The 27884-nt window shown below is 50.3% G+C and overlaps 1 protein-coding gene across 1 annotated transcript in view; it reads right to left on the bottom strand.

Annotated features, from left to right (window-relative positions):
• The window catches only part of LOC141176272 (glutamate receptor ionotropic, NMDA 3B-like), a 474027-nt gene that overhangs the window by 139896 nt on the left and 306247 nt on the right, over positions 1-27884 (bottom strand). Inside the window, exons 5-6 of the mRNA XM_073660231.1 lie at positions 11415-11530; positions 11180-11331 (exon numbers count right to left, since the gene is read on the bottom strand). Coding sequence (XP_073516332.1) covers positions 11180-11331; positions 11415-11530 — 268 coding nt within the window. The remainder of the gene's footprint in view (positions 1-11179; positions 11332-11414; positions 11531-27884) is intronic.

Here is a 27884-nt window from a genome sequence, read left to right as displayed (position 1 = left end):
CAGGCCCCGTTCGCTAGCAAGTACTCCGGGAGGGTCTTTTGTTGTTACCAGTAAAGACCCTGAACTACACCGTACCGTCTCTGAGTGGTTCCTGCTACCCCCATCATCCACGTCGGCTGCCCTGAGGCCATACCCCTCCCGTTGGGGGTCATACTATCACGCTGCACAATCCCACCATCGGCCTCAGCGGTCTGCCCTGCAGCAGCAGCCCCCTGGCTGCACTCAACGGGTGGCGTAGTCATCAACCATTTACTACTAATAGACTGCCGTCTAGTTTGACTCCCTGGGCACGGACCGGGTCACCGCCACGAGACTACAACCCTCCACAGATCCGGCTCCGGGTAAGCTCCCGCGTGCGCAACGCAGCGCGACACAGGCCCAGGGGCGCGTCAACTTTGGCGTAGTCGGCAGGATCTCGTGCCCGCAACCACCGGGTACTGCGTGCCTGAAAAGCAAAGACTGTTCAAACTTACCAGTGGTGAAGATTCCCGCTATCCGTGGAGGTTTCCCGCCATCCGGCGCCATCTTCTACCTTCTTCCCGCCATCCGCGAAGTTTTCCCGCCATCCGGCGCCATCTTCGACCTTCTTCCCGCCATCCGTGGAGTTTTCCCGCCATTGGACGCCATCTTGAGGACGCCGCGCGGGAAGAAGAGGGGCGTGGACTCCGAAAGCGCGCGAGAACTGAAGCCCCGCCTCACGTCCGGACGTTGCGTAAGGTCCTGAAAGGAGCCCAGCAGACGCCGACGTCACCGGAGCGCGACGGAAGGTCCTCAACCCTGACGATCCACTGCGGAGCCGCGGCCTACGGAACAGGATCATCGCAAGGTAGGCCACGGTCCACTAGGGGGGAGGAAGATGTCGGATACGGAGGAGAGCTTCACTGCCTCAACCCTCGCCAGCGCTACCGCTGCTACAGTTATGCCCTTCACCATGCCATATATCCCGGGAGCAGCTTGGCTACCCCAGTACTCAGGGGAGTCACATACCCTGCATGACTTTAGAGAAAAGCTGGATAGCCTCTTCCAGGTGTACCCCCTCACAGAAGAGCAAAAAGTGAGCATCCTGGTGGCCCAATTAACCGGGGCAGCCAAAAGGGAAGTAAAATCTTGGCCACCTGGGAGGAGGACTGTCGCAGAGATACTAACCCGGCTGAGGGACACCTTTGATACCCGCACCTCAGCCGAGATCAAGCTTAGATTCTACGGGTGCAAGCAGCGAGCGCATGAGAGTATAAGGGACTATGCACTAAACCTACAAGAGGCCCTGAGGGCCATAAAGCAGACCGACCCTGATGGGGTGGGAAACGAGGACAGGCTGTTGACTGAACAATTTATAGAGGGTTTATATTGCAATGCCCACCGAACCCAGTTGCGGGCAATGGCCTTACAGGATCCCCATCTGGACTTTGCACAGTTCAAGGACAGAGCTATCCGGGTGCTCCGAGAACCGGCACCGGGTGGCGTTGTGACCCACAGGCGCCCAGCTATCACTTACCACCAGGGGGCGACGCCCTTGTCGGCAGGGCCTGTGGGAGCTGATGCGCAGGCTTTGGACAATGACCCGGCTCCAGACCTACACCATCAGGTCCAAGAGCTAGCTAAGAGCGTTGCTGCGCTAACCCGAACTGTGCAGTCTTTACAGGTTTCCACCCCAGGGAAGATCCAGCTGGCATCCGGACCGGAGGACATCCCGTGGCGTCGACAAAGGAGGACCCCACCGGCCAGAGGAAGACCCAGTGACCGATACAGCGAGGACGGACGACCCATCTGCCGCCGCTGCAATCAACCCGGACATATGGAAAGGTACTGTTCTTTAAACGGGCACAACCTGGGGTAGAGGGCCAACCCCCAGGAAAAAGATCACCAGGCCCATCGAACTGGCGCGACAGATATGTGGGAGGACGTCCAGTCTTGCCTGTGGTACTGGATGGCATTCCCATGAGTGCCCTATTGGACACCGGGTCACAGGTCACCACCATCCCGTACGTGCTCTTCAAGCAGTACTGGAATGACTCGGATATTACCCGCTACCCTGACGACGACCTGAGTATCATCGCCAGCAATGGTCAGCCCGTGCCACAGATCGGATTTAAAGAGGTGACCATCAAAATTGGTAGAGTCGAACTGGCCGCACAGGGACTGATCATTGTAGATATTGATAAACATGAGAGTCACCCAAAAATAACTCTAGGAACTAATGTAATTGAAAATTGTCTTGCAGAGGTGATTTTCCTTTTACAGCAGGTTGCCAAGAATGCCAGCTCCGGCGAGCAGCGGGTGCTCCAGAAAGAGATCCGGGCACTGATGCAACGGCAACAAGTGGAACTCTCCGGCGGTGAGATTGGTAGCGTAAGAATGTGTGACCCTTTTCCTATTGCCATGCCCCCAAAAAGTGAAATGATGATTTGGTGCCGGGCAGCTATTGGTCTGAGAGGTAGAGATTACCAGGCAATGGTAGAACCAGTTTACTCAGACAGTAGGCCCACCATTTTGACAGCACGGGGGGTGGTCAATGTACGCCATGGGAGGGTGCCCGTTCGCATAATAAATATCGGGGAGAGGGAAGTGTACCTGCCCCGGTATGCCACGCTAGCCAAATTATATACCACTAATCAAAATTCTATACAATCTGTGGAACCCTTGCCTCCATCTCACCCGGAGGAAGGTAACGGCTCTAAGAAAGACATGGAGGACTGGTGTCAGCAACTACATCTGGGTACTGACTCCACTCCCTCACACCAGAAACAAGGAGTCTATCGGGTGGTTCAAGAGTATGAGAGAGTGTTTAGTAAACACCCGTTAGACTTCGGGCGAGTCAAGGGGGTAGAACACCGCATCCCCACGGGAGATCATCCTCCCATAAAAGAGAGGTATCGACCCGTACCCCCTGCACATTACCAACACGCCAAGGGGATGCTTAGAGACATGAAGGAGGCTGGGGTAATCCGGGATAGCTGTAGCCCCTGGGCAGCCCCACTAGTTTTAGTCAAAAAGAAAGACAACACCATGAGGATGTGTGTAGATTACCGGAAAATCAACCGTATCACACACAAGGATGCGTACCCCTTGCCAAGGATAGAGGAGTCATTGGCTGCTTTAAGATCTGCTAACTTCTTCTCTACCTTGGATCTCACTAGCGGGTACTGGCAGGTTCCTGTAGCAGAGGCGGACCGGGAGAAGACCGCATTCACCACCCCGATGGGACTTAGCGAGTTCACCTGCATGCCGTTCGGACTCTGCAACGCCCCAGGAACCTTCCAACGATTAATGGAGTGCTGTCTGGGCCACAGAAACTTCGAGACGGTCCTGTTGTACCTGGACGATGTCATCGTATACTCCAAAACTTATGAGGACCACCTGAAACACCTGGCGGAGGTGTTCGAAGCTCTGGCGAGTTACGGCCTAAAGGTGAAACCCTCCAAGTGTCACCTCCTGAAACCAAAGGTGCAATACCTGGGACACGTGGTGAGCGCTGACGGAGTGGCTCCCGACCCCGATAAGATCACCGCAATTAAGGGATGGCCAAGCCCCTCCAGCGTAAAAGAAGTGCGGCAGTTCCTAGGGTTGGTAGGCTACTACCGAAGGTTTATTCCCGGTTTCACCAAAAAGGCAGCGCCTATGCAGGACCTCCTGATAGGCCAGTCCCGGAAGGCCAAGAACCAGAAGCCGCCCTTCAAATGGGAAGAGCTAGAAGAAGAGTCCTTCCGCCAGCTGAAGATGGCCCTCATGGGGGATGAAATCTTGGCGTACCCGGACTATAGCCAGTCCTTCATCCTCTACACCGACGCCAGTAACATCGGGCTAGGAGCCGTACTGTCCCAGATTCAGCAGGGGAAAGAACGAGTAATCGCCTATGCCAGCCGAAAACTGCGACCCACCGAAAGGAACCCCGAGAATTACAGCTCATTTAAGCTAGAGTTCCTGGCCGTGGTATGGGCAGTCACCGAGCGCTTTAAGCATTACCTTGCTTCTTCCCGGTTCACCGTATACACGGATAACAACCCGTTGACACACCTGGACACTGCAAGACTCGGTGCCCTGGAGCAGAGGTGGATGGCCCGTCTGTCCAACTACGAGTTCACAATCAAATACCGGGCAGGACGCTCCAATACTAACGCGGACGCCCTGTCCAGGATGCCCAACCTGCCGGACGAAGGAGAAGATCCGGAGGGACTGGAAGAAGTTGAACTCCCTGCGTTCCACCGTCATGGGACTATCCAGTATTCCCACCGGGTAAGGAGTAAGCAGGCTGCTACGTTGAACCCCTTACCCCACTACAACTGGGCGGAAACGCAAGACAGCGACCCTGCCGTCCGACTGGTGAAGGAGATGCTGACTCGGCCGGAGGCTCGCCTTGACCCAGACGCTCCGGAGGAAGCCAAACAACTATGGGCGGAGAAGAGTCGACTATTCCTTTACAAGGGGAAGTTGTGCCGCAGAATGGTCAACTCCCGGACGCATGAACTACTCTGGCAAGTAGTGGTGCCACGAAGAGACGCAGCCATGGTGATGGAGGCATACCACGACGGAGCTGGACACTTCGGGTGGAAAAAGCTGGAGTTCCTGCTGCGCGAGCGGTTCCACTGGGTAGGCATGAGGGGAACCATCGAGAAGTGGTGCAGAGACTGTGGCCCGTGCAATCTGAGAAGGAAGGACCGGGCCAGCCAGAAGACTCCCCTGCAGTCCATCGTCACCCGGCAACCGTTGGAACTGGTAGCCTTGGATCATGTAAAACTGACCCCAAGCAGAAGTGGCTACGTCTACGCGTTAACCATCGTGGATCATTACTCTCGGTTCTTGGTTGTCGTCCCCGTCAAGGACTTAACGGCTCAAACAGCAGCTAGAGCCTTCCAGCAGCACTTCTGCCGTCCACACGGGTACCCGGACCAAGTGTTGACGGACCAGGGACCTGCCTTTGAAGCGGAGGTCTTCCAGGAATTCTGCAATCTGTATGGCTGCCGGAAGATAAGGACGACACCCTACCATCCGCAAACTAATGGACTTTGTGAAAAAATGAACCAGGTGGTAATGGATCTTCTAAAAACATTGCCCCTGGAAGAACGCAGACTGTGGCCTGAGAAGTTGCCCGATCTGGTGGACCTATACAACCACATCCCGGTAGGTTCCACCAACTGTACCCCGGCTTACCTAATGAGGGCAAGACCTGGTAAGTTACCTGTTGACCTGGAAATGGGAGTCCTGACACCCGAGGACACTTCACCAGAAACAGACTGGGACACAGAGAGGCAGCAGCAGTACCGGAGAGTACAGGAGAGCGTGGAGCGAAGTCTCTGTCAGGCTAGGGAAAGACAAGAGAAGACATACAACCAGTATGCTCCCGCTGTTCCCCTGGTACCCGGAGAGCAGGTCTTGAAGAGGAAGAGACGGCTCCACAAGTTGGACGACCAGTGGGAGAAGGACCCGTACACCGTACTGCCCTCAAGCCACGAGAACCCGAAGGTCTGTACCATCAGTAAAGACGGAGGGGAAACCACAGCCATTGTATCCCGGGACCACCTGAAGAAGTGTCCCGAACAACTGAGGAACCCTGAAGAGGAACAAGAAGACCTTCGACCCATGGAAGAAAGGGAAGATATGGTTAGTACCGTGCTCGGGGACTTCCCTCGGTCTTGGACTCAAGTCAATGGTGCAGTTGTGGTACCCGTACTCACCTTCCTCCAACCATCATCCCAAGAACCTACGGAGCAACGGGTAGAGCTGGAAGAACAGCCGGTCCAGGAGGCAGAAGACTCCACACAAGCAGAACAGGAGAATCAACCCTCTGCTTATAGTGAGCCTGCCGTACCCCTAGTGAGACAAAGAGCCGGTAGACAGCTGCCCAGTTTACCCTTGACAGCTCCTACACCCTGTAGTTCAGGGCCAGACAGTCAGCTCCGTAGGTCCACTAGGGCCACTAGAGGCCAGTTACCCGCACGTTGGAGGATCTAAATGTTTAAGCTATTTTATATGTTTACCTGTCTATAGTTGCTTGTGTGTAATTTTGTGTTTCTAGTTGTTTTAGGAATCCTTGGTGGATTTACCGGGAATCCTTGTACATAGTTGGAGCGTAACCCAGGATGGACTAAAGACTGTCAAGGACTCGGGGTAGAACAGACCCCTACCTGGTTACGTCTCCCTGTTTCGGTGAAATGGACACCTTTGCTTTTCTTCAAAGACTGCACCCGGTTGCGGACACGCCGTGACCATCTTATTGTGTTTCCTTATTGTATTTTATTGTTATTGTTTTTACCTTGTTATGTTTTTCTATAATGTGTTTAGTCCCGGAGTACTAAATTTTACTAGGGGGGAATGTGACACCCGAGGGGTCTGGTGGCCACAGTAACGTAATGTTATGTCTGAGAGCAGGTGGGAGGTCCTTTGGTCAGGGATCCTGTGCATGCCACACCTCCTGCCCAGTCTTGGGAGGGGAAGAACTTCCCCTATAAAAACCTGGGGCTGAGGCAGGGTGAGTGAGTAGAAGAAGAGAAGAAGTAGAGACAGCATAGGAAGAAACAGCAGTTACAAGGAGTCAGGGGCTGGCAGCTGCAGAGTTCGCCCTGACTAAGAAGACTTTTTACCGGACCCGGAGTCCGAGGCTGTGGGGACTAATTCCTACCCAGCAGCAGAATCCGTCAGGCAGGGGATTTCAGGTCCTCTGGCCCAGAAGCCCGAAGGCACGGTCACACGCGTGGGACCAGCACCGCCATCGTGGAGCGGAAGCCATTAGAAGGCCCCGAGTCACCGGCCATACGGGTGAGCACCACACGGTACACTCAGGGACGTGGGCTACTTACATCAGCTTCTAGCAAGGTAGCCAGAAGAGTACAGTCAGTTTGGGAGGCCTACAACTACGCCTGGCCAGGGGAGATCCCATCTGCTCAAGGACTGACCAGGCCCCGTTCGCTAGCGAGTACTCCGGGAGGGTCTTTTGTTGTTACCAGTAAAGACCCTGAACTACACCGTACCGTCTCTGAGTGGTTCCTGCTACCCCCATCATCCACGTCGGCTGCCCTGAGGCCATACCCCTCCCGTTGGGGGTCATACTATCACGCTGCACAATCCCACCATCGGCCTCAGCGGTCTGCCCTGCAGCAGCAGCCCCCTGGCTGCACTCAACGGGTGGCGTAGTCATCAACCATTTACTACTAATAGACTGCCGTCTAGTTTGACTCCCTGGGTACGGACCGGGTCACCGCCACGAGACTACAACCCTCCACAGATCCGGCTCCGGGTAAGCTCCCGCGTGCGCAGCGCAGCGCGACACAGGCCCAGGGGCGCGTCATATATCTCTTCCGATAAATCAGCTGGAAGATGATATTCTGCTGTATTAGCTTTCACAAGATGCAGTGGGTTAGGGGGATTATGGGGAAGAACAGAATCAGGTGTCATTAATGGACTAGAAATTAAGCTATGTACAACATTATGTGTTATGGTGGCAGAGGAGATGGACTGAGCAGGACATGGAATCCAGGTGATGGTGTCACTCTATTATGCCCTCTACTTTCTATCCACTAATACACTTGCCAGGGGCAGGTGAGGCCAAAAGTTACCTGTGTTTGGTCCTAAAACTGCAGAGACGGTTATTGCCAGCAGTGTCGGTTGTGTTGCTGCTGAAAGTGGCTAACACATTCTTTTCTGTGACATTAGTATGTTTTCTGTGACCAATGAGACCTATGGGTTTAGCATATATTTTGGATACAAGCATAACATTTCATTTGTTTCTAAACTTAAACTTAGCCATCCCCGGAAATAAATGACATCAGCCAGAAATGCTAGGCACTGGCACGGTTCAAGTGACGACAAAGGATAATTCAATGACCGCCTGCCCATAATATCAGTATGACATGCATGTGTCTCTATTTTGACAATTTAAATTAAAAATTAACAATTTGACAATTTAATTTAAAGTGTTGCAAAATAGACCTACAGTTACATGTCTTTACTGATTTACTGTAATAAATTATTTAAAAATTTTGGGTTCTAACACTTGAATTCCCCCTTGCCAAAGTGACAAATCAAATGCCAGTAGTTAAGAACGCTACCTAAAGATGCTGCAACTGACAATAAGTATATTAAGGTGGTGTACCACTGCCAAAATGGAATATTGAAATCGGTTAGCAGAAAGTAAAACGGGAGATATTTTTTGTTGAAAATTCGCTCATCCAAAACAAAAAATACTTATCTTCAAATAACGAGATTGCTACATTCATGCATGGAAAGCAATTTACGACAATAGCCAGAAGTATTATTGTTATGCCTACGATTATTAAAATACAACTAGTCAAACAGTTGCAAAACTTTCCCCTTTAATTATATGTAATTATATACACACATATACATACAGTACAGACCAAAAGTTTGGACACACCTTCACATTTAAAGATTTTTCTGTATTTTCATCACTATGAAAATTGTACATTCACACTGAAGGCATCAAAACTATGAATTAACACATGTGGAATTATATACTTAACAACAAAAGTGTGAGACAACTGAAAATATGTCTTATATTCTAGGTTCTTCAAAGTAGCCACCTTTTGCTTTGATGACTGCTTTGCACACTCTTGGCATTCTCTTGATGAGCTTCAAGAGGTAGTCACCGGAAATGGTCTTCCAACAATCTTGAAGGAGTTCCCAGAGATGCTTAGCACTTGTTGGCCCTTTTGCCTTCACTCTGCGGTCCAGCTCACCCCAAACCATGTCGATTGGGTTCAGGTCTGGTGACTGTGGAGGCCAGGTCATCTGGCGTAGCACCCCATCACTCTCCTTCTTGGTCAAATAGCCCTTACACAGCCTGGAGGTGTGTTTGGGGTCATTGTCCTGTTGAAAAATAAATGATGGTCCAACTAAACGCAAACCAGATGGAATAGCATGCCACTGCAAGATGCTGTGGTAGTCATGCTGGTTCAGTATGCCTTCAATTTTGAATAAATCCCCAACAGTGTCACCAGCAAAGCACCCCCATACCATCACACCTTCTCCTCCATGCTTCACGGTGGGAACCAGGCATGTAGAGTCCATCCGTTCACCTTTTCTGCGTTGCACAAAGACACGGTGGTTGGAACCAAAGATCTCAAATTTAGACTCCTCATACCAAAGCACATATTTTCACAGGTCTAATGTCCATTCCTTCTGTTCTTTAGCCCAAACAAGTCTCTTCTGCTTGTTGCCTGTCCTTAGCAGTGGTTTCCTAGCAGCTATTTTACCATGAAGGCCTGCTGCACAAAGTCTCCTCTTAACAGTTCTTGTAAAGATGTGTCTGCTGCTAGAACTCCGTGTGGCATTGACCTGGTCTCTAATCTGAGCTGCTGTTAACCTGCGATTTCTGATGCTGGTGACTCGGATAAACTTATCCTCAGAAGCAGAGGTGACTCTTGGTCTTCCTTTCCTGGGGCAGTCCTCATGTGAGCCAGTTTCTTTGTAGCGCTTGATGGTTTTTGCAACTGCACTTGGGGACACTTTCAAAGTTTGCCCAATTTTTCGGACTGACTGACCTTCATTTCTTAAAGTAATGATGGCCACTCGTTTTTCTTCACTTAGCTGCTTTTTTCTTGCCATAATACAAATTCTAACAGTTTATTCAGTAGGACTATCAGCTGTGTATCCACCTGACTTCTGCACAACACAACTGATGGTCCCAACCCCATTTATAAGGCAAGAAATCCCACTTATTAAACTTGACAGGGCACACCTGTGAAGTGAAAACCATTTCCGGTGACTACCTCTTGAAGCTCATCAAGAGAATGCCAAGAGTGTGCAAAGCAGTCATCAAAGCAAAAGGTGGCTACTTTGAAGAACCTAGAATATAAGACATATTTTCAGTTGTTTCACACTTTTTTGTTACGTATATAAATCCACATGTGTTAATTCATAGTTTTGATGCCTTCAGTGTGAATGTACAATTTTTATAGTCATGAAAATACAGAAAAATCTTTAAATGAGAAGGTGTGTCCAAACTTTTGGTCTGTACTGTATATTCTTCATTCATTTTATTTTTATTAAATATTGGCAATCTTCCCTTTCATACAAAATGAATCCTAATTTAAGGAAGTCGAAAATGCTAGGTTGCCAAGTTGCTTCACATAGGTTCACGATCAGAAACGAATATGCGGCAACAGTGGGCAGTAGGGTCGTGGAGCTTACATTATCTAAAGTAGTAAATTAAAACAGATCTTCAAAAAATTAAAACAGGTGACAAAACAAAAAAAGAAAACACGACCACGTAGCCTTATCATGCCCCAAAGGCAAGCATTAGAGAAATTAAGCAGGCTACAAAATGAATTACATCCAACATGCACACAAGGTGAGCAGTTGTGTTCCAAGATTATGGATATTTTCCTTTAAAAAAATTTTTGCATGAGCATTTCAAAGTATAAGAATCTCACTTTTAATAATAAACCAGCTTTGAATTCAGAATTTTGTTTCAGTTGCAACATTTGCATTAAAGGATTCAATAGCAATCCTCCTTGTTGCACTTTGTGATATTAGGGAGCTGTTACTGCAGTACATCACAGATCAATCAGTTCTCACAATCACACTTGAGTCATTATACAGCTACAGCAGTTCCCTACGTGTCACTTGAACGCTACCCTAAATGGGTATACCCATCTCCAATATCCTACCCAATTATGTAGTAGGAATAATAATAGTATTAGCAAATACCTCCAATTAGAAATGCAATATAGTTCTTCTGATTCGCTATGTCGCTTACCCCATGTGCAGGACATTGCAGTAGCTTAGGTTACCAGGGTTCTGACCTCTAACAACTAACTGTCTCTCTGTGAGTGGTTGTAATCATGAAAACGGGAAAGCGAGATAACGAATCAGAAGAACTATACTACATTTCTAATTGGAAGTATTTGCTATTATTACACCTACTACATATTGGGATAGGATCTTAGAGATGGGAATTCTCCTTTAATTCTTGCTAATAAGGTCTGTTTAGCACTTTGTTGAATTCTTTTTTTGTTTTAGAACTAAAATACAAACAAAAGACAAGTAGTTTCCATTCAACAAGCAATTACTGAAAATTGACCTTTAAACTTAAAATGTATATTTTTTCAACCTTTACAGTCAATTCATGCGAGTTTTAGATGTCAGAAAACCAAATTACACAATCAACTGAATAAGTATAAAAAATAGCGCTATGCAGATGGGTGAGAATTTGATATAGTGTTACCTCAGTCACAGCAAACACCCGCTTTCCACAAGGCACCATTTTGTACCATTTGTCATGCAGAGTGTCCATGAATCCAGATGATTTATAACGACTTATGAACTCCGATATATTAGAGGTTAGGGCAGAGTTTTGGGGCAGACCAATTCCATAACCTGGGTAGAAATGAAAACATTATCTGTACCTTTTACAATATATTCATTTCTTTAAATCAACTGGAAATTGAACTAAAACCTACCTTCAATGGCAAAGGGTTTTCCCACAGTCAACAACTTGCAATCCGAGTCTATGGATACCTCATAATCCAACAAAGCTTTGTCCATAATAAAAGCATTCAATGTTGATGGGTCCGTCCTATATAGAATAAATACACTTTAATATATTTTTTTTAAGTATTAACTATTCCACACATTTTACAACATGTAGAATTGCCAGAATAGACAGTAAAATTTCTTAAATTCAGTACACGGTTATACGCCTTATTCCGATGGCCGTATGTTTTGGTCAGATTTCCATAAAGTCCCAGCGCTCTGGTGAATTTGTCTTTAATTCAAATAGGAGAAGGGTTGTACATCATTTATAAGGCGGCTACATAAAGGAAATGACATCAAAATTATCAAACTTTTCATAGTAATGGCACAAATCAAAAACATATGAAGCCAAAAAAAATAAGTGCTATTTTAAATGAAGAGAAAAACTGACATCATTCTATTCCATAATTCACATTGATTTCTATATCTTACACTCGTACATTAATTATATAAACAAATATATAAAAATATATATTGTATATGTTGTAAGTGGATCACTGGTAATGGGCTGGAGGGGAGATATGTTTCACTGAGGTTATTAGCTTCAATGATAAGAACCTTGAAGTTTGCTCCAGCATGTTATGTGCCAAGAGGGGTTAATCAGCCATGACAGGGCAAGGTTTTTTTTTTGTTTAACAGCTAAACAGTGGGGTAGAATGGCTGTTCACCATATCTCCAACCTAGGGTGTGCTCCAGGTAAAGGTGAAGCCTCTGGGGATAATTGTTGTTCTATGTGTGATCTGAAGGTGAAGCTGACCTACAGAGCGCTGCTCTTGCTTAAGATAATTAAACCCTGTATTCTGAGTGGGCGGATTCCCGCAGGTACATAGACTGTAAAAGGTGCTGTCAGACTTTTTGGCATAAACGGACTACGGCTATTTTTCTGTTGACCTGGTTTATGATGCACGTTTTAATAAAACAGCTTAAGATTGAAACGAAAAAAGCAGCTGAGTGAGGCTATTTTTTACATTCTATATTATTTTTAACTCCGTAAATATCACTATTAATTTTCATAATAGTTTCTTGTTCTAATAAATGACAGAAAATACTAAAAGAAGGAAGCCAAAAGGTAAATGAAGCAATGTAATATAAAGATTAAAATCAATTGTATGATTGCAATTCATCTGAATTTTTTAACCCCTTCACCCTCAATCTTGTTTTCACTTTCCTGACCAGAACAAATTTTACAATTCTGGACAGTGTAACTTTATGAGGTTATTACTCTGGAAAGTTTCAGCATATCCCAGTGATTCGGAGATTGCTTTTTGTGACATGTTGCATTTCATCTTAGTGGTAACTTTTGGTCGATTAGCAATTATTTATGTAAATGTCGAAAATTTGACAAATAAAATTTGACCGTTTTGCAATTTTCAAACGTTTAATTTTTATCACCTTAAACCAAATAGTTATACAACACAAAATAGATAATATTTCATTGTTCCAACAAAATTTACAAAACCATTTTTTAGGGGCCACATTATATTTGAAATAACCTTAAGGGGCCTATGTGACAGAAAATAACCAAAAGTGACACCATTCTAAAAACTGCACCACTCAAGGTGCTGAAAACCACATTCGCGAATTAACCCTTTATGTGCTTCACAAGAATTAAACCAACGTGGAAGAAAAAAATGAAAAAAAATTATTTTTCACACAAATATGTTGCTTAAGCAAAACATTTTTTATTTTCACAAGGGTAACAGGAGAAAATGGACCAAACAATTTGTTGTGCAGTTTCTCCTGAGTACACCAATACTCCATATGTGTTTGAAAACTACTGTTTGGCTGCACGGCAGGGCTTGGAAGGGAAGGAACACCATTTGACTTTAGGAGCCTAAAATTCACTGGAATAGCTAGCGGAAGCCATGTCGCCATGCAGAACAGTGGAAACTCCCCACAAGTGACCCTATTTTGGAAACTACACCTCACAAGGAACTTATCTAGAGATGTGGTGAGCACCTTGAAGTGTTAAAAGCCAAGTTTTTTGAAAGGTAATACAATGGAGTCAAGGATACGAGTTCACACATGGATTCTTCCTATCCATACAAAGTAGCAAAATGAAAAAAATGCACTCCAGACAACATTAACCCCTTTACGACCTTGGACATATGCATACTTCCAGGTTGATTGGTACTTACCGACCTTGGACGTATGAATACGTCATGGAGATTTGGCGTGCACGTGGGCTGTGTGCGCACGATCGCCGCTGGGTTTCAGCTGATTCTGAAAGCTGACACCCGCCACTTTAACCCCCTAAATGCTGTGATCTATATGAATCGCAGCATCTAGAAAGCAGGCAGAGGAAAGAAGCCCTTTCTGCCCTTTGATCGATGACCCCGTGACATCATCGAGGCTTAATCGTTACTATAGTGACCTAATGTCGTCATGACCACATCCGGGTCACCAGAGCTAGCAAACTTGCTACACCATGCTTAGTGCATGGTGTAGATAGTTTGTCAGTGCAAAATGGACAGCTTGTAAAGCATAGCATTGCTATGCTTTATAAGCAATCAGCCAGCAAAAAGTGAAAGTCCCATTAGTTGGGCAAAGTAAAAAAGTAAAAAAAAAAAAAAAGTTTAAAACAGTTATAAAAAAAAAAAATTGTGGGAAAAAAAACAAAAAAAATTAAAATATATTGTACATCTCACATTGAAAAACCCATTTAAAAGATAACATTAAAGTAATGTCTTACAACTTGCAAAAGACACCAAATACTATAGAAACAGACAAGTAAAAACGTGATCCATCTACTGGCAATCGATCACTTATTATAAAGCAGTTTGTGGCACACGTGCAGATAACACCGAGAACCACTAACAAAATATCTCTCAGTCAAAATCCGTCCACCTCTACCAGTGATAGGTCACAGATAAAAAAATGCCACCAGGAATACCATCAGTAGATAATGCTGGTATGTTGTGGCTCCAAAGATAAATCAAGTAATAGATAGCATAGCAACTACATATACACAATACTTAAACACACCGACTATGCGGGATATTCATATTCATATTTATATTTATTGCCACATTACCAGATAAAAATCTCATTCCACTCCAAATTAGGAGTATAGATAAATACTTCCCCGACTGAAACACGGTGGCAGATAATTTCCCACATATATTACGATAAGAGATTACATACGGACACAATAAAGATTACCCAGCTACTATCAATCATTAGAATATGTAGGCCAGAATCTGATAAAGGTCACACATGGGTCCCTTCCACCATTCACATTAAACAGTACTAGACTTGCCAAGGCAGTTTGCCATAAAGTTAGGGTGCAAGATTTTCAACTTATCTCAGTATGTGGGAATCCTGCCTCCCCTGTCAGTCGTGGGGTTCCACAATCCTCAACGCGTTTCCCCATATCGTTTTAGGTTCATCAGGAGGAAAAAATTAAAACAAGTTTGATAAGGTGTCCTGCCGATAACCTGCAGTCCAGTTAATGCTGTCCCTCTCCCTCTTAATATATCCACCTCTACAGATGTATTTAATTAGAGTCCACTCCCCCAAACACAGAGGTAAGTATCCCCCATTGATATCAATCGCGTGCTTGTCCTTCCCTCCTCCAGTGCGCATGTCTGTAAACCCGACATCCACTAGAGGTACTTCGGGTGTACTGCGCAAGCGCAAGTGACGCGCCCCTGGGCCTGCTGTGTCGTGCGGCATCGCGCGCACGGGGGCTTACCCGGAGCCGGATCAGATGGGGGTAGTAGTCTCGTGGCGGTGACCCGGTCCGTGCCCAGGGAGTCAAACTGGACGGCAGTATATTAGCAGTAGATGTTGGATGACTACGCCACCCGTTGATTTGCGGTCACAAGGCCGCCGCTGCAGAACAGTCCGCTGAGGCTGGTAGTATGGGTGCAGCGATGGTGGTATAACCCCCAACGGGAGGGGTATGGCCTCAGGGCAGCTGGTGAGGATGATGGAGGTAGTGATAATGCAGAAAGGAGAGTCAGAGACGTGAGATGCAGTTTCAGGGTTTTTACTCACTGATGTTGCTTTAGTCACTTCGGCCGGGAGTGACCACCCGAGCCGTACTGCGTTCACCAGGTGCGGGACTCGGCTAACCCCCAGGCAGTTCCGGAGCGTGGTCCTGAGCTTCCCTCTCACTCTCTTTCTCCTGGCCGTCCCCACCAGGGATCCACCTTTGTCCGGTTCCCTTGGGCCTTCTATGGTAAAACCTTCTCTGGCTTTCCTGACCCTACTCTTGGTGTACCTTCCTGGTGGATGTGGTGAGGGTCGTGGCAAAACTTGCCCACGACCTCCGGTTCCTGGTTAAGGGTTACTTTTGCCTCTGCCAGCTTGGGATCCGGTGCCCTCTTCTGCCAACCCTTCACCCTTTTTGGTTTGCTTCTGGGATCTTAGGGTTCCCTCTTTCCTGCGTCTCTGGGCCTTCCTTCTTCCTCTCCTCTACAAGCCTGGCCCTGGAGCTGGGCCCAGCCGGAGCCACAGCTCCCAGTCAGCCCTCCTGGCTGAGCTCCTCTGCTCTGCTTCTCCTCAGGCTGAACTCGACCCTGTCCTAAGATGGTGCCCACCATATATACTCCCTCTATGTGTGAGCCCAGGTGACCAGCACCCAATGGGCTCCTAGCTTTACCCAGAGTACTCCCCCTATCTGCCCCTACACTACTGGGATGTTCCACCCCCCCTCCCACTCCAGCCAGGGACAGACGCTGTCGTACCTGCACATCTACTTGGTGGGAGTACCGTAGTTCTGTCCCCCGGAAATGGGATGTATGTAGTGCATGCAGCCTACTGAGCTCAGTCCCACACTCCATCCTTACCCGGGAGTGGAATACCACACCTCTGGTTTGAGGTGCAATACCCCTGTAGCAGCCGAGTCCTCAGGGTGCTACATTCCCCCCTGGTAAATCACAGCACGTCCTCGGGCTGTAAAAGAGCAAAACAATATAAAACATACAAACTTTTTGCAAAACATACACCAATATATAAAACATTATCAGATTCTAGCAATATAAACTTTTTCATATAAAACTCTTCTGATATAAAATGTTCTTGAGTTTCTGGCCACTGTGCACTTGTGACCAGGTAAAAGTGCAACAGTCACAAAAACAGTTCCTTATAAAACCGGTAGGGGGCGCTTTAGAAAGCGCAACTATATACAAGATATGGCCGCTCTCAGTCCTCGGCCAGTGGGGATAAGGAATGGCTGTTCACAGTCCTCAGCCTGTTAAGGGATAGGGACACACGGGTAACAGTTTGCTGGTCCCAACGGGGACTATTCTTTACTGGTAACAGTTCTTGTACTCTTACGGGTAACTATTTACAGCTTCACTGTACCGTACTTTAGTAACGGCATCCTCCTGCTCCTTCTTGAGGGTAACCTTCAGACCCGTCCGGGTCCTCTTGACCTTCCTCAAACCGCAGCTCTTCCTCAGTCAATCTGTGCACATGGAGAGCATATGGACCTTTGGCACATTGATGCCGGGTGAAGGTGACCTCATCACCCAGGTAAAGATCACGTCCTCTGTGTCCCTCCGGCAGATGGCTCTCGACGTCCCTGCGGGTGACAAAGACGTCGCCGGGGGTTCTGTGGTCCCGGATAAAACCCCACCCGTGCTGCAGTTGAAACTTGATTACGGTCCCGGTGGCGCGGGGACCATGGGCTGCACGGGGGTTTCGTCTGGTTCGGCTCTTCTGTTCCGCACTCTGTACTTGCAGCCGCTCCTCGCGGACCCGCCTTTCTCGCCGCTCCCTGTCGAAGACCTCCAGCTGTTGCCGGCAGCACTCTGCTCGCTGGGCTGCGGCCGCCCGGGTCTCGTGGGTGAACCCAATGAGGTTTTCTCCAGTGGGGTCCCATTCGAATTGGGCCTCCTCCAACGGGAGCGGGACGATCTTGGCGGGCGCCGGAGCCGGAATCAGGGGCTCACACAGAGGCCTTTCCTTCCGGAGTCGGGGATGGAGGTACTCCGGTGGCCACTCAAAGGGCTGCCCATCCGGGCAAGTGTGCTGGGCGAACAGGTCTTCACCCAAGGGTAGGACTTTGTGGGTTGAGGGCGCGGTGGTGGCAGCGGCGCCCGGGTTCACCAGGCCTTGCGACCAGGCCGGTGGCACCTTAAAGGTGAAGGGAACTGCGGGGACGGCGGCGCCCGGGGGTACTCGGCCCTGCGACCAGGCCGGTGGCGTCTCCTGCTTGGCCGCGCTCGGGGTTGAGGCGCGTGTCGTCACAGGGGGCGTGGTCGCGGCTCCTGCTTGAGGCCTAGTCTGGAGCGGTGGCGGTGCAGCGACGGGCACGGTAGGGGGAATTTCGGGCTCTGCGATGGGGAGCTGGGGCAGGCTCACGGTTTCTAGGCTTGGGGTAGTGACGTCCCCTTTACCTGCCTCCGTCTCTTCAGCTCCTTCCACGGCATCGTCTCCGGCCTTCATTCCTCCTGCACCATCCTCAGAGGCGGTCAGACTCCTCGTCTCGGGTGGCGTGCTCCGCTGGCGGGTTCCAGCCTGCTGGGCCATCTCCCTACTCCACTCAGTCAGCGTTTCTCGCTGCACCTGGGCCATCCTCCGTGCGAGGCCCTCCAGCGCGGTCTGTGCACGCTCCCGGTCTCGGGGGAGCTGTGCCAGGATCTCCACCAGGCCTTGTGGGGTGGTGGCTTGCAACAGGCTCCTGACTGTAACGGGTCTGGGAGGCGGAACCTCTGGGCTACAATACAAGGGGGCGGTCCTTGTAAGGGAGCGGGTGGCGACCAGGCAGGTAGTCACAGGAGGTGACCAGGACAGTCTCTGGGTGTAAGGGCAGGAGGACACGGCAAGTGATCGGGGCAGTCTCTGGATAAAGGGTAGGTACGACCTGTGATGGCTGAACCTCCAGGTAGGCTAGCAAGGCAGATGAAGAATGTGTGCTCCCAGGTGAGCAAGCGAGAGTCTCTGGAATAGCAGGTGGTCACAGCACGTGACGGCAGAGCCTCCAGGTAGGCAAGCAGGCAGGTAACGGAGAAGCACTCCCAGGTGAGCGGGCAAGAGTCTCTGGAATAGTTGGTGGTCACAGCACGTGACGGCGGAGCCTCCGGGTAGGCAAGCAGGCAGGTAGCAGAGAAGCGCTCCCAGGTGAGCGGGCAAGAGTCTGGAGTAGCTGGTGGTCACAGCACGTGACAACGGAGCCTCCGGGCTGGCAAGCAGGCAGGTAACGGAGAAGCGCTCCCAGGTGAGCGGGCAAGCTGGTCCATAGACAGACTGACCGGAGTTGTAAGGCAGACCGTCGGACCTCAGGCAAGCAGACAGGTAGCAAGTAATCAGGCAGGAATCTGACAGGTAACTGGCAGGTAACTGGCAACGGGACCTGAGGGCTGAAGCACAGGTGAGACACAGGTGCAAACAACATTGCTCGGGCACCTCCATTTTGGAGGAGGTGCCTTATATATGATGAAGTCCTCCGGCCATTGGCCGGGGACTCCTTAGGACGGCGCGCGCGGCCCCTTTAAGAGGAGGGGAGCGCGCGCGCGCGCGCCCTAAGCACAGGGGCCGGGAAGGAGCGCGCGCTGAGAGCAGAGCGGGAGGAGGACGCCGGGAAGGAGCGCGCGCTGACAGCAGAGCGGGAGAGGGACGCCGGGCACGGGGCAGAGCGGTGAGGGGAGCAGCGTCCCTGCCTAGCAGAGGGCAGGGACGCCGGCACTACAGTACCCCCCCCCTTTAGGCCCCCCCTTTTTTAGGCCAGACAAAAATTTAGCTAGGATGAGAGGGGCATGGATGTTCTCCCGGGGCTCCCACGTTCTCTCCTCAGGACCAAACCCCTTCCAATCTACCAGAAAAAAGGTCTTTCCTCTTACCCTTTTGGTGGCAAGAATGTTCTCTACCTCAAACTCGTCCTCAGCAGAAACCGGAGCAGGAGGCGTACCTGTAGACTTGGAAAAAGAGTTAAGTACCACAGGTTTGAGGAGAGATACATGGAAGGAGTTAGGGATCCGTAAGTTGGCCGGGAGTTTCAATTTATAGGCCACCGGGTTGATCTGACTGATGACCTCCAGGGGGCCGATGAACCGAGGCCCTAACTTGTAAGAAGGTATCTTGAGTCGAACATATTTAGATGAGAGCCAGACCTTATCTCCTGGACGAAATTGAGGAGGATCCAGGCGTTTTTTGTCAGCGTGTCTTTTCATCCGTTCGGACGACTGAAGGAGTGCGGATCGGGTACTCTCCCAAATGGAGGAAAATTTGCTAACGAGAGATTCCGCAGCCGGGTTGTCCACCGAGGTGGAGACAAGAAAAGGAATCCGAGGATGCTGACCAAAGACTACAAAAAACGGGGATTTGGAGGAGGATTCGCTCTCGTGATTATTGTAAGAGAACTCGGCCCATGGTAGGAGATCCACCCAGTCAGAATGGTGGGCATTAACGAAGTGCCGGAGGTAACTGGTTAGGTTCTGATTGATCCGCTCCACTTGACCATTGGACTGTGGGTGGTAAGCGGAAGAGAAGTCCAGGGAGACGTCTAGTAGTTTACAAGTGGCTCTCCAGAAGCGTGAGGTGAACTGTACCCCACGATCCGACACGATGTGGAGGGGCAGGCCATGAAGACGGAAGATGTGACGAATAAAGTCTCTAGCTAGCTCGGGTGCAGACGGGAGGCCTGGCAAGGGAACGAAATGAGCCATCTTGGAGAAGCGGTCAGCGACCACCCAAATGACCGTACAACCGGCAGAGAGTGGGAGGTCAGTTATGAAGTCCATTGCAATATGCTGCCAGGGGGCAGCAGGTACTGGAAGTGGAAGGAGGCGACCGGCTGGCAGATGTCTCGGAACCTTGTTGCGGGCGCAGGACACACAGGCAGAAACAAAGTCTATTACATCCTTGTGCAGGGTAGGCCACCAGTAGTGCCGGGAAATAAGCTGGAGGGTCTTCTTCTGACCAGCGTGGCCAGCCAGTTTAGACGAGTGACCCCAGTGAAGGATCTTCTCCCGATCAGGTACTGATACGAACGTCTTTCCGGGAGGGAGACGATTTAGACTCACGGGAGCCACCTGCATTACTCTGGCGGGATCGATGATGTGTTTCGGATCTTCCTCGAGATCAGATACCAGAAAGGATCGAGACAAGGCGTCCGCCTTGACGTTTTTGTCAGCCGGGCGGAAATGAAGGACAAAATCAAAACGAGCAAAAAACAAGGACCACCGGGCTTGGCGCGGGTTGAGTCTCTGGGCATGCTGGAGGTAAGCCAAGTTCTTGTGGTCAGTGTAAATTATAACCGGGTGAAGAGCCCCCTCGAGCAGGTAACGCCACTCCTCCAATGCCAGTTTGATGGCCAATAACTCTCGATCTCCTATGGAATAATTGCGCTCTGAGGAGGAGAAGAGTTTAGAGAAGAAGCCGCAAGTTACCATCCTCCCGGAAGAAGATTTTTGAGTAAGTACCGCTCCAGCTCCAGAGGAGGAGGCGTCCACTTCCAGGAAGAACTGCTTGTTGCCGTCCGGGCGATGCAGCACCGGGGCGGAAGAGAAGGCCTGTTTTAAGGAAAGAAAGGCTTCTTCTGCTTCGGGCGGCCACTCTTTGGGATTAGTACCCTTACGGGTGAGCGCGGAAATTTGGGCAGTCCGGGAAGAGAAGTGTGGTATGAAGAGGCGGTAGTAGTTGGCGAAGCCCAGGAACCGCTGAATGGCCTTCAACCCCTCCGGTCGGGGCCATTTCTCGATGGCAGACAGTTTCTCTGGATCCATTCGTAGGCCGGTCTGAGAAATAATGTAGCCCAAAAACGGAAGCGAGGTCTGCTCAAAGAGGCACTTCTCGTATTTAGCGAAGAGGTGATTCTGCCTGAGCCTGAGCAGGACCTGACGAACGTCCCTCCGGTGAGTCTGGAGATCCGGAGAGAAGACCAAGATGTCGTCCAGGTACACCACTACGCAGGAGTAGAGAAGGTCCCGGAAGATGTCATTGACCAACTCTTGAAAGACGGCAGGAGCGTTACAGAGACCAAAGGGCATTACCAGGTATTCATAGTGGCCGTCCCGGGTGTTGAATGCCGTCTTCCATTCATCCCCCTGACGGATACGAACCAGGTTGTACGCCCCACGGAGGTCTAGTTTGGTGAAGATTCTAGCCCCCCTCAGACGATCAAATAATTCTGGAATGAGAGGAAGAGGGTACTTATTCTTCACCGTGATCTGGTTTAGGCCTCTATAGTCTATACAGGGACGGAGAGAGCCGTCCTTCTTTTTGACGAAAAAGAAGCCTGCTCCTGCCGGGGAGGTAGATTTCTGGATGAATCCCCTGGCCAGATTCTCCTCAATATATTCGGACATCGACCGGGTCTCAGCAGCGGATAAAGGATAAATACGCCCACGGGGAGGAGTAGTACCGGGTAACAGGTCGATGGGACAGTCGTATGGTCTATGAGGGGGTAATGTCTCTGCCTCCTTTTTATTAAAGACATCAGCATAAGACCAATAAGGAATCGGAAGTCCAGGTAGATTAGCTGGGGTAGGAGAGGGACGGACGGGATGGACGGAAACCAGGCAGGTCTTATGACAGTCTTGTCCCCAGCGAAGGACTTCTCCGGTTTGCCAGTCAAGCACGGGTGCATGTTTCTGGAGCCAAGGCAGACCTAGCAAGAGGGCGTGAGAGAGTCCAGGCAGAACATGAAGGGAGATACTCTCAGAATGCAGCATTCCCACCTGCAGAGTAATAGATTCGGTGATGAGTTGGATGGGGCGAGGTAAGAGGCCCCCATCCACGGCAGCAACAGACAAGGGTACAGCCAGAGGTTTGGTGGGGATGCAGTATTTCTCTACCAGGGACTGTGAAATAAGATTTCCGGCTGCTCCAGAGTCAAGTTGGGCTAGTTCGAAATAACGGTTCTCCCCGCAGATGATTGAGACTGACAGCAGCAGGGATGGAGAGGATTTATTTTTGTCTAGGTCGACCTCTCTGAGCGAACCTAGACACAGGCGTTTTCCCGACCTCTCCGGGCAGGCACGGATCCGGTGCTCCTTACTGCCACAGTAGAAGCAGCTCCCCTCGGCACGGCGTAAGTCCTGACAGGTTTTGACCATCTTGGTCTGGTCGACCTGCATAGGCTCAGGAGAGTGTACCTGGGGAGAAACGGAAGGAGTGACGGGTTTCTGAAAAGTAGGAACTAGACGTGGAAACCCCCTCTCACGGGTGACCTCTTTGGCACGCTCCTGGAACCGTAGGTCAATCCGGGTGGCAAGAGTTATTAGGTCATCGAGAGTGGTAGGAATGTCCCGACCGGCAAGTTCATCTTTAATATGGCCGGACAGACCCTCCCAGAAGACGGATACCAAGGCGTCGTTATCCCAGGCCAGCTCCGAGGCAAGGGTACGGAACCGTATGGCATATTGGCCCACGGTGAGGCTTCCCTGACGGAGGCGTAGCAGTGATGATGCGGATGAGGTCTTCCGTCCGGGTTCGTCGAAGGCTTTCCGGAAAGCCATGAGAAAGGCAGGCAAGTCAGACACCAGGGGGTCTCCTCTCTCCCATAGAGGATTTAGCCAGGCCAGAGCCTCCCCGGTGAGATGGGACATGATGAATGCAATTTTGGCTCGGTCGGAGTTAAACTGGTGGGACAATAGTTCAAAGTGCAGGGTGCACTGATTTATGAAGCCCCGAGCCTGGACGGAGTCGCCTCCGAAGCGAGGAGGTGCAGAAAGCCGGGGTCCGGGGTAGGATACCATGGTATTAGTGGTCATGGCACTGGCGGAGGTTGCTGGCGGAGCAGGCAGAGTGTCCAGGAAAGAATTGACATTTCGCAGGTGACCCAAGATGGACTCCTGTTGGGACCTCTGACGGGACAGTTCATGACACAGGTCCGAGAGCGAGGGAGCTTGGGTGCCACCGGGTTCCATGGCCCGAGCAAACTGTAACGGGTCTGGGAGGCGGAACCTCTGGGCTACAATACAAGGGGGCGGTCCTTGTAAGGGAGCGGGTGGCGACCAGGCAGGTAGTCACAGGAGGTGACCAGGACAGTCTCTGGGTGTAAGGGCAGGAGGACACGGCAAGTGATCGGGGCAGTCTCTGGATAAAGGGTAGGTACGACCTGTGATGGCTGAACCTCCAGGTAGGCTAGCAAGGCAGATGAAGAATGTGTGCTCCCAGGTGAGCAAGCGAGAGTCTCTGGAATAGCAGGTGGTCACAGCACGTGACGGCGGAGCCTCCAGGTAGGCAAGCAGGCAGGTAACGGAGAAGCACTCCCAGGTGAGCGGGCAAGAGTCTCTGGAATAGTTGGTGGTCACAGCACGTGACGGCGGAGCCTCCGGGTAGGCAAACAGGCAGGTAGCAGAGAAGCGCTCCCAGGTGAGCGGGCAAGAGTCTGGAGTAGCTGGTGGTCACAGCACGTGACAACGGAGCCTCCGGGCTGGCAAGCAGGCAGGTAACGGAGAAGCGCTCCCAGGTGAGCGGGCAAGCTGGTCCATAGACAGACTGACCGGAGTTGTAAGGCAGACCGTCGGACCTCAGGCAAGCAGACAGGTAGCAAGTAATCAGGCAGGAATCTGACAGGTAACTGGCAGGTAACTGGCAACGGGACCTGAGGGCTGAAGCACAGGTGAGACACAGGTGCAAACAACATTGCTCGGGCACCTCCATTTTGGAGGAGGTGCCTTATATATGATGAAGTCCTCCGGCCATTGGCCGGGGACTCCTTAGGACGGCGCGCGCGGCCCCTTTAAGAGGAGGGGAGCGCGCGCGCGCCCTAAGCACAGGGGCCGGGAAGGAGCGCGCGCTGAGAGCAGAGCGGGAGGAGGACGCCGGGAAGGAGCGCGCGCTGACAGCAGAGCGGGAGAGGGACGCCGGGCACGGGGCAGAGCGGTGAGGGGAGCAGCGTCCCTGCCTAGCAGAGGGCAGGGACGCCGGCACTACACTGACCACAGGGTCGGTGCTGCCTGACTCTCCCTCCATCTCCGGGTGCGTTCTCTCCAGACTCCTCCAGGCTGCACCCATCCTCTCTCTTTTGTTCTTCATCCGCCCCCATCGAGGGTGGTCCCGGGGCAGCTTGGTGATTGTCCGTCCCAGGGGCAGACCCCCCACGCTGACGGACATCTCGATCATTGCAGTCTCTGCTGGTGGGGGCGGTCTTCGCTTTTGGCGCCATTCTTGGACCTGGCCCACGATGGGAGGTGGCCTCTTGCCACCCTCTGGCACGCCCATAATGGCGTCCGCTCTGCCAGGGCGGGAAATCTTCTCAGATGGCGGGAATCGTCTCCCAGTGGCGGGAAACTCCGTGGATGGCGGGAAAAAGCTGCAGATGGCGGGCAACCGGCGGGAAACGACCCGTGATGGCGTCCGATGGCGGGGACCCTCCGGAATTGGCGGGAGACTTCTTCTTACGGTACATATAAACTTTTCTTCAGGCACGCAGTACCCGGTAGTTGCGGGCACGTGATCCTGCCGACTACGCCAAAGTTAACGCGCCCCTGGGCCTGCTGTGTCGTGCGGCATCGCGCGCACGGGGGCTTACCCGGAGCCGGATCAGATGGGGGTAGTAGTCTCGTGGCAGTGACCCGGTCCGTGCCCAGGGAGTCAAACTGGACGGCAGTATATTAGCAGTAGATGTTGGATGACTACGCCACCCGTTGATTTGCGGTCACAAGGCCGCCGCTGCAGAACAGTCCGCTGAGGCTGGTAGTATGGGTGCAGCGATGGTGGTATAACCCCCAACGGGAGGGGTATGGCCTCAGGGCAGCTGGTGAGGATGATGGAGGTAGTGATAATGCAGAAAGGAGAGTCAGAGACGTGAGATGCAGTTTCAGGGTTTTTACTCACTGATGTTGCTTTAATCACTTCGGCCGGGAGTGACCACCCGAGCCGTACTGCGTTCACCAGGTGCGGGACTCGGCTAACCCCCAGGCAGTTCCGGAGCGTGGTCCTGAGCTTCCCTCTCACTCTCTTTCTCCTGGCCGTCCCCACCAGGGATCCACCTTTGTCCGGTTCCCTTGGGCCTTCTATGGTAAAACCTTCTCTGGCTTTCCTGACCCTACTCTTGGTGTACCTTCCTGGTGGATGTGGTGAGGGTCGTGGCAAAACTTGCCCACGACCTCCGGTTCCTGGTTAAGGGTTACTTTTGCCTCCGCCAGCTTGGGATCCAGTGCCCTCTTCTGCCAACCCTTCACCCTTTTTGGTTTGCTTCTGGGATCTTAGGGTTCCCTCTTTCCTGCATCTCTGGGCCTTCCTTCTTCCTCTCCTCTACAAGCCTGGCCCTGGAGCTGGGCCCAGCCGGAACCACAGCTCCCAGTCAGCCCTCCTGGCTGAGCTCCTCTGCTCTGCTTCTCCTCAGGCTGAACTCGACCCTGTCCTAAGATGGTGCCCACCATATATACTCCCTCTATGTGTGAGCCCAGGTGACCAGCACCCAATGGGCTCCTAGCTTTACCCAGAGTACTCCCCCTATCTGCCCCTACACTACTGGGATGTTCCACCCCCCCTCCCACTCCAGCCAGGGACAGACGCTGTCGTACCTGCACATCTACTTGGTGGGAGTACCGTAGTTCTGTCCCCCGGAAATGGGATGTATGTAGTGCATGCAGCCTACTGAGCTCAGTCCCACACTCCATCCTTACCCGGGAGTGGAATACCACACCTTTGGTTTGAGGTGCAATACCCCTGTAGCAGCCGAGTCCTCAGGGTGCTACACAAGTGCCGGGTCTGATGTCAGGCACTCAAACACGCCTTCACTCCAGAGGAATTCACGGGATCGCCGCACACAGTGAAGACCACGCATGCGCACCCGTCCACAAAAGTAAATTGGATGGAGAACACTGCGCCGATACCCCAACATGGTGCAGCCACACATAGTGGATCGAGGCGCCCCACAAACGTTTGTTTCAGGGGAACAGCTAATTACCGCCCCAGCATTATATTACAAAGGTCTATGGTGTGTGTGCAGTTCCCCAAGCCGCCTAACAAGAAAGGGGGATAAATCATGCATTCCACTAATTAAGGGGAATATATGTGGGAACAGGAGGGTAAAAAGGGCATGTACTGGGTGTCTGAGTTATAATAGAATCTCTGATATAGACAGTGATAGACAAAAAACTTATCCACGATAATCAAAATAGAATTAAACATTTAACCATGCTGGCTGGTAGTAGTAGTCCCTATCAATCAGATAAAGCAACAATAATTCTGTTGTTCATTGAGACCATTCGGAGTCAAAGCGCCGAATCTAAAAATCCACTGGCACTCTTTTTGAAGTAACAACCTGTTCCAATCACCCCCCCCCTCTCATTTTTTTTTGACTTTTTTACTTTTGTGGACGGGTGCTCATGCGCGGGCTTCACTGTGCGCGGCGATCCCGTGAATTCCTCTGGAGTGGAGGCGTGTTTGAATGCCTGACATCAGACCGGGCACTTGCACTTGTGCAGTACACCCGAAGTACCTCTAGTGGATGTCAGGTTTACAGACATACGCACTAGAAGAGGGAAGGACAAGCACGCGATTGATATCAATGGGGGATACTTACCTCTGTGTTTGGGGGAGTGGACTCTAATTAAATACATCTGTAGAGGTGGATATATTAAGAGGGAGAGGGACAGCATTAACTGGACTGCAGGTTATTGGCAGGACACCTTATCAAACTTGTTCTAAATTTTTCCTCCTGATGAACCTAAAACGATATGGGGAAAAGCGTTGAGGATTGTGGAACTCCACGACTGACAGGGGAGGCAGGATTCCCACATACTGAGATAAGTTGAAAAAAAATAAACAAAAATGTAAAAAATCTTGTATCGCAGCATCTGGAATGACCTGACCTATAAAACTGACACTAATTAACCCCTTTAGTGAACACCATAAAGAAAGCAAATGCTAAAAATGATGCTTTGCCATCAGACTGCTGAACAAAAAGCGAAATAAAACACAATCAAAAAGACAAATGTAAATAAAAATAGTACTGTTGAAAACATCATCTTGTCCCACAAAAAAATAAGCTGCCATACTACAGCTCTATCAGCAGAAAAATAAAAAAGTTATAGCTCTCAGAATAAAGTGATGCAAACATTTTTTTTTTTTTTATATATAAAATAGTTTTTATTTTGTAAAAGCGACAATACTTTAAAAAAAAAAAAAAAGATCTAAATGTGGTATCACCTTAATCATACTGACCCGAAGAATAAAGCTGCTTTATCAATTTTACCACACTTGGAACGACCAAACAAAAAAATCCTAAATTGCTGCTTTCTGGTCATTCTGCCTCCCAAAAATCATAATCAAAAGCAATCAAAACATGTCATGTGCCCGAATATGGTACCAATAAAAGAGTCAACTCAACCTGCCAAAAACAAGCCCTCGCATGACATGGTCGGCCAAAATCTGGAAAAATTATAGCTCTCAAAATAGGGCGATGCAAAAACTAGTTTTTGCAAACAAGAGTGTCTTTTAAACCCGATATAAATCTGGCATCTCTGTAATCGCACTGACCAGAAAAATAA

This window comes from Phyllobates terribilis, unplaced genomic scaffold (assembly GCF_046119375.1).
Source record: "Phyllobates terribilis strain yellow unplaced genomic scaffold, ASM4611937v1 Scaffold_22__1_contigs__length_20350403, whole genome shotgun sequence".
Classification (NCBI taxonomy): Eukaryota; Metazoa; Chordata; class Amphibia; order Anura; family Dendrobatidae; genus Phyllobates; species Phyllobates terribilis.
The sequence above is the reverse complement of the archived record's forward strand: the minus strand, read 5'-3'. Positions and strand labels throughout refer to the sequence as shown.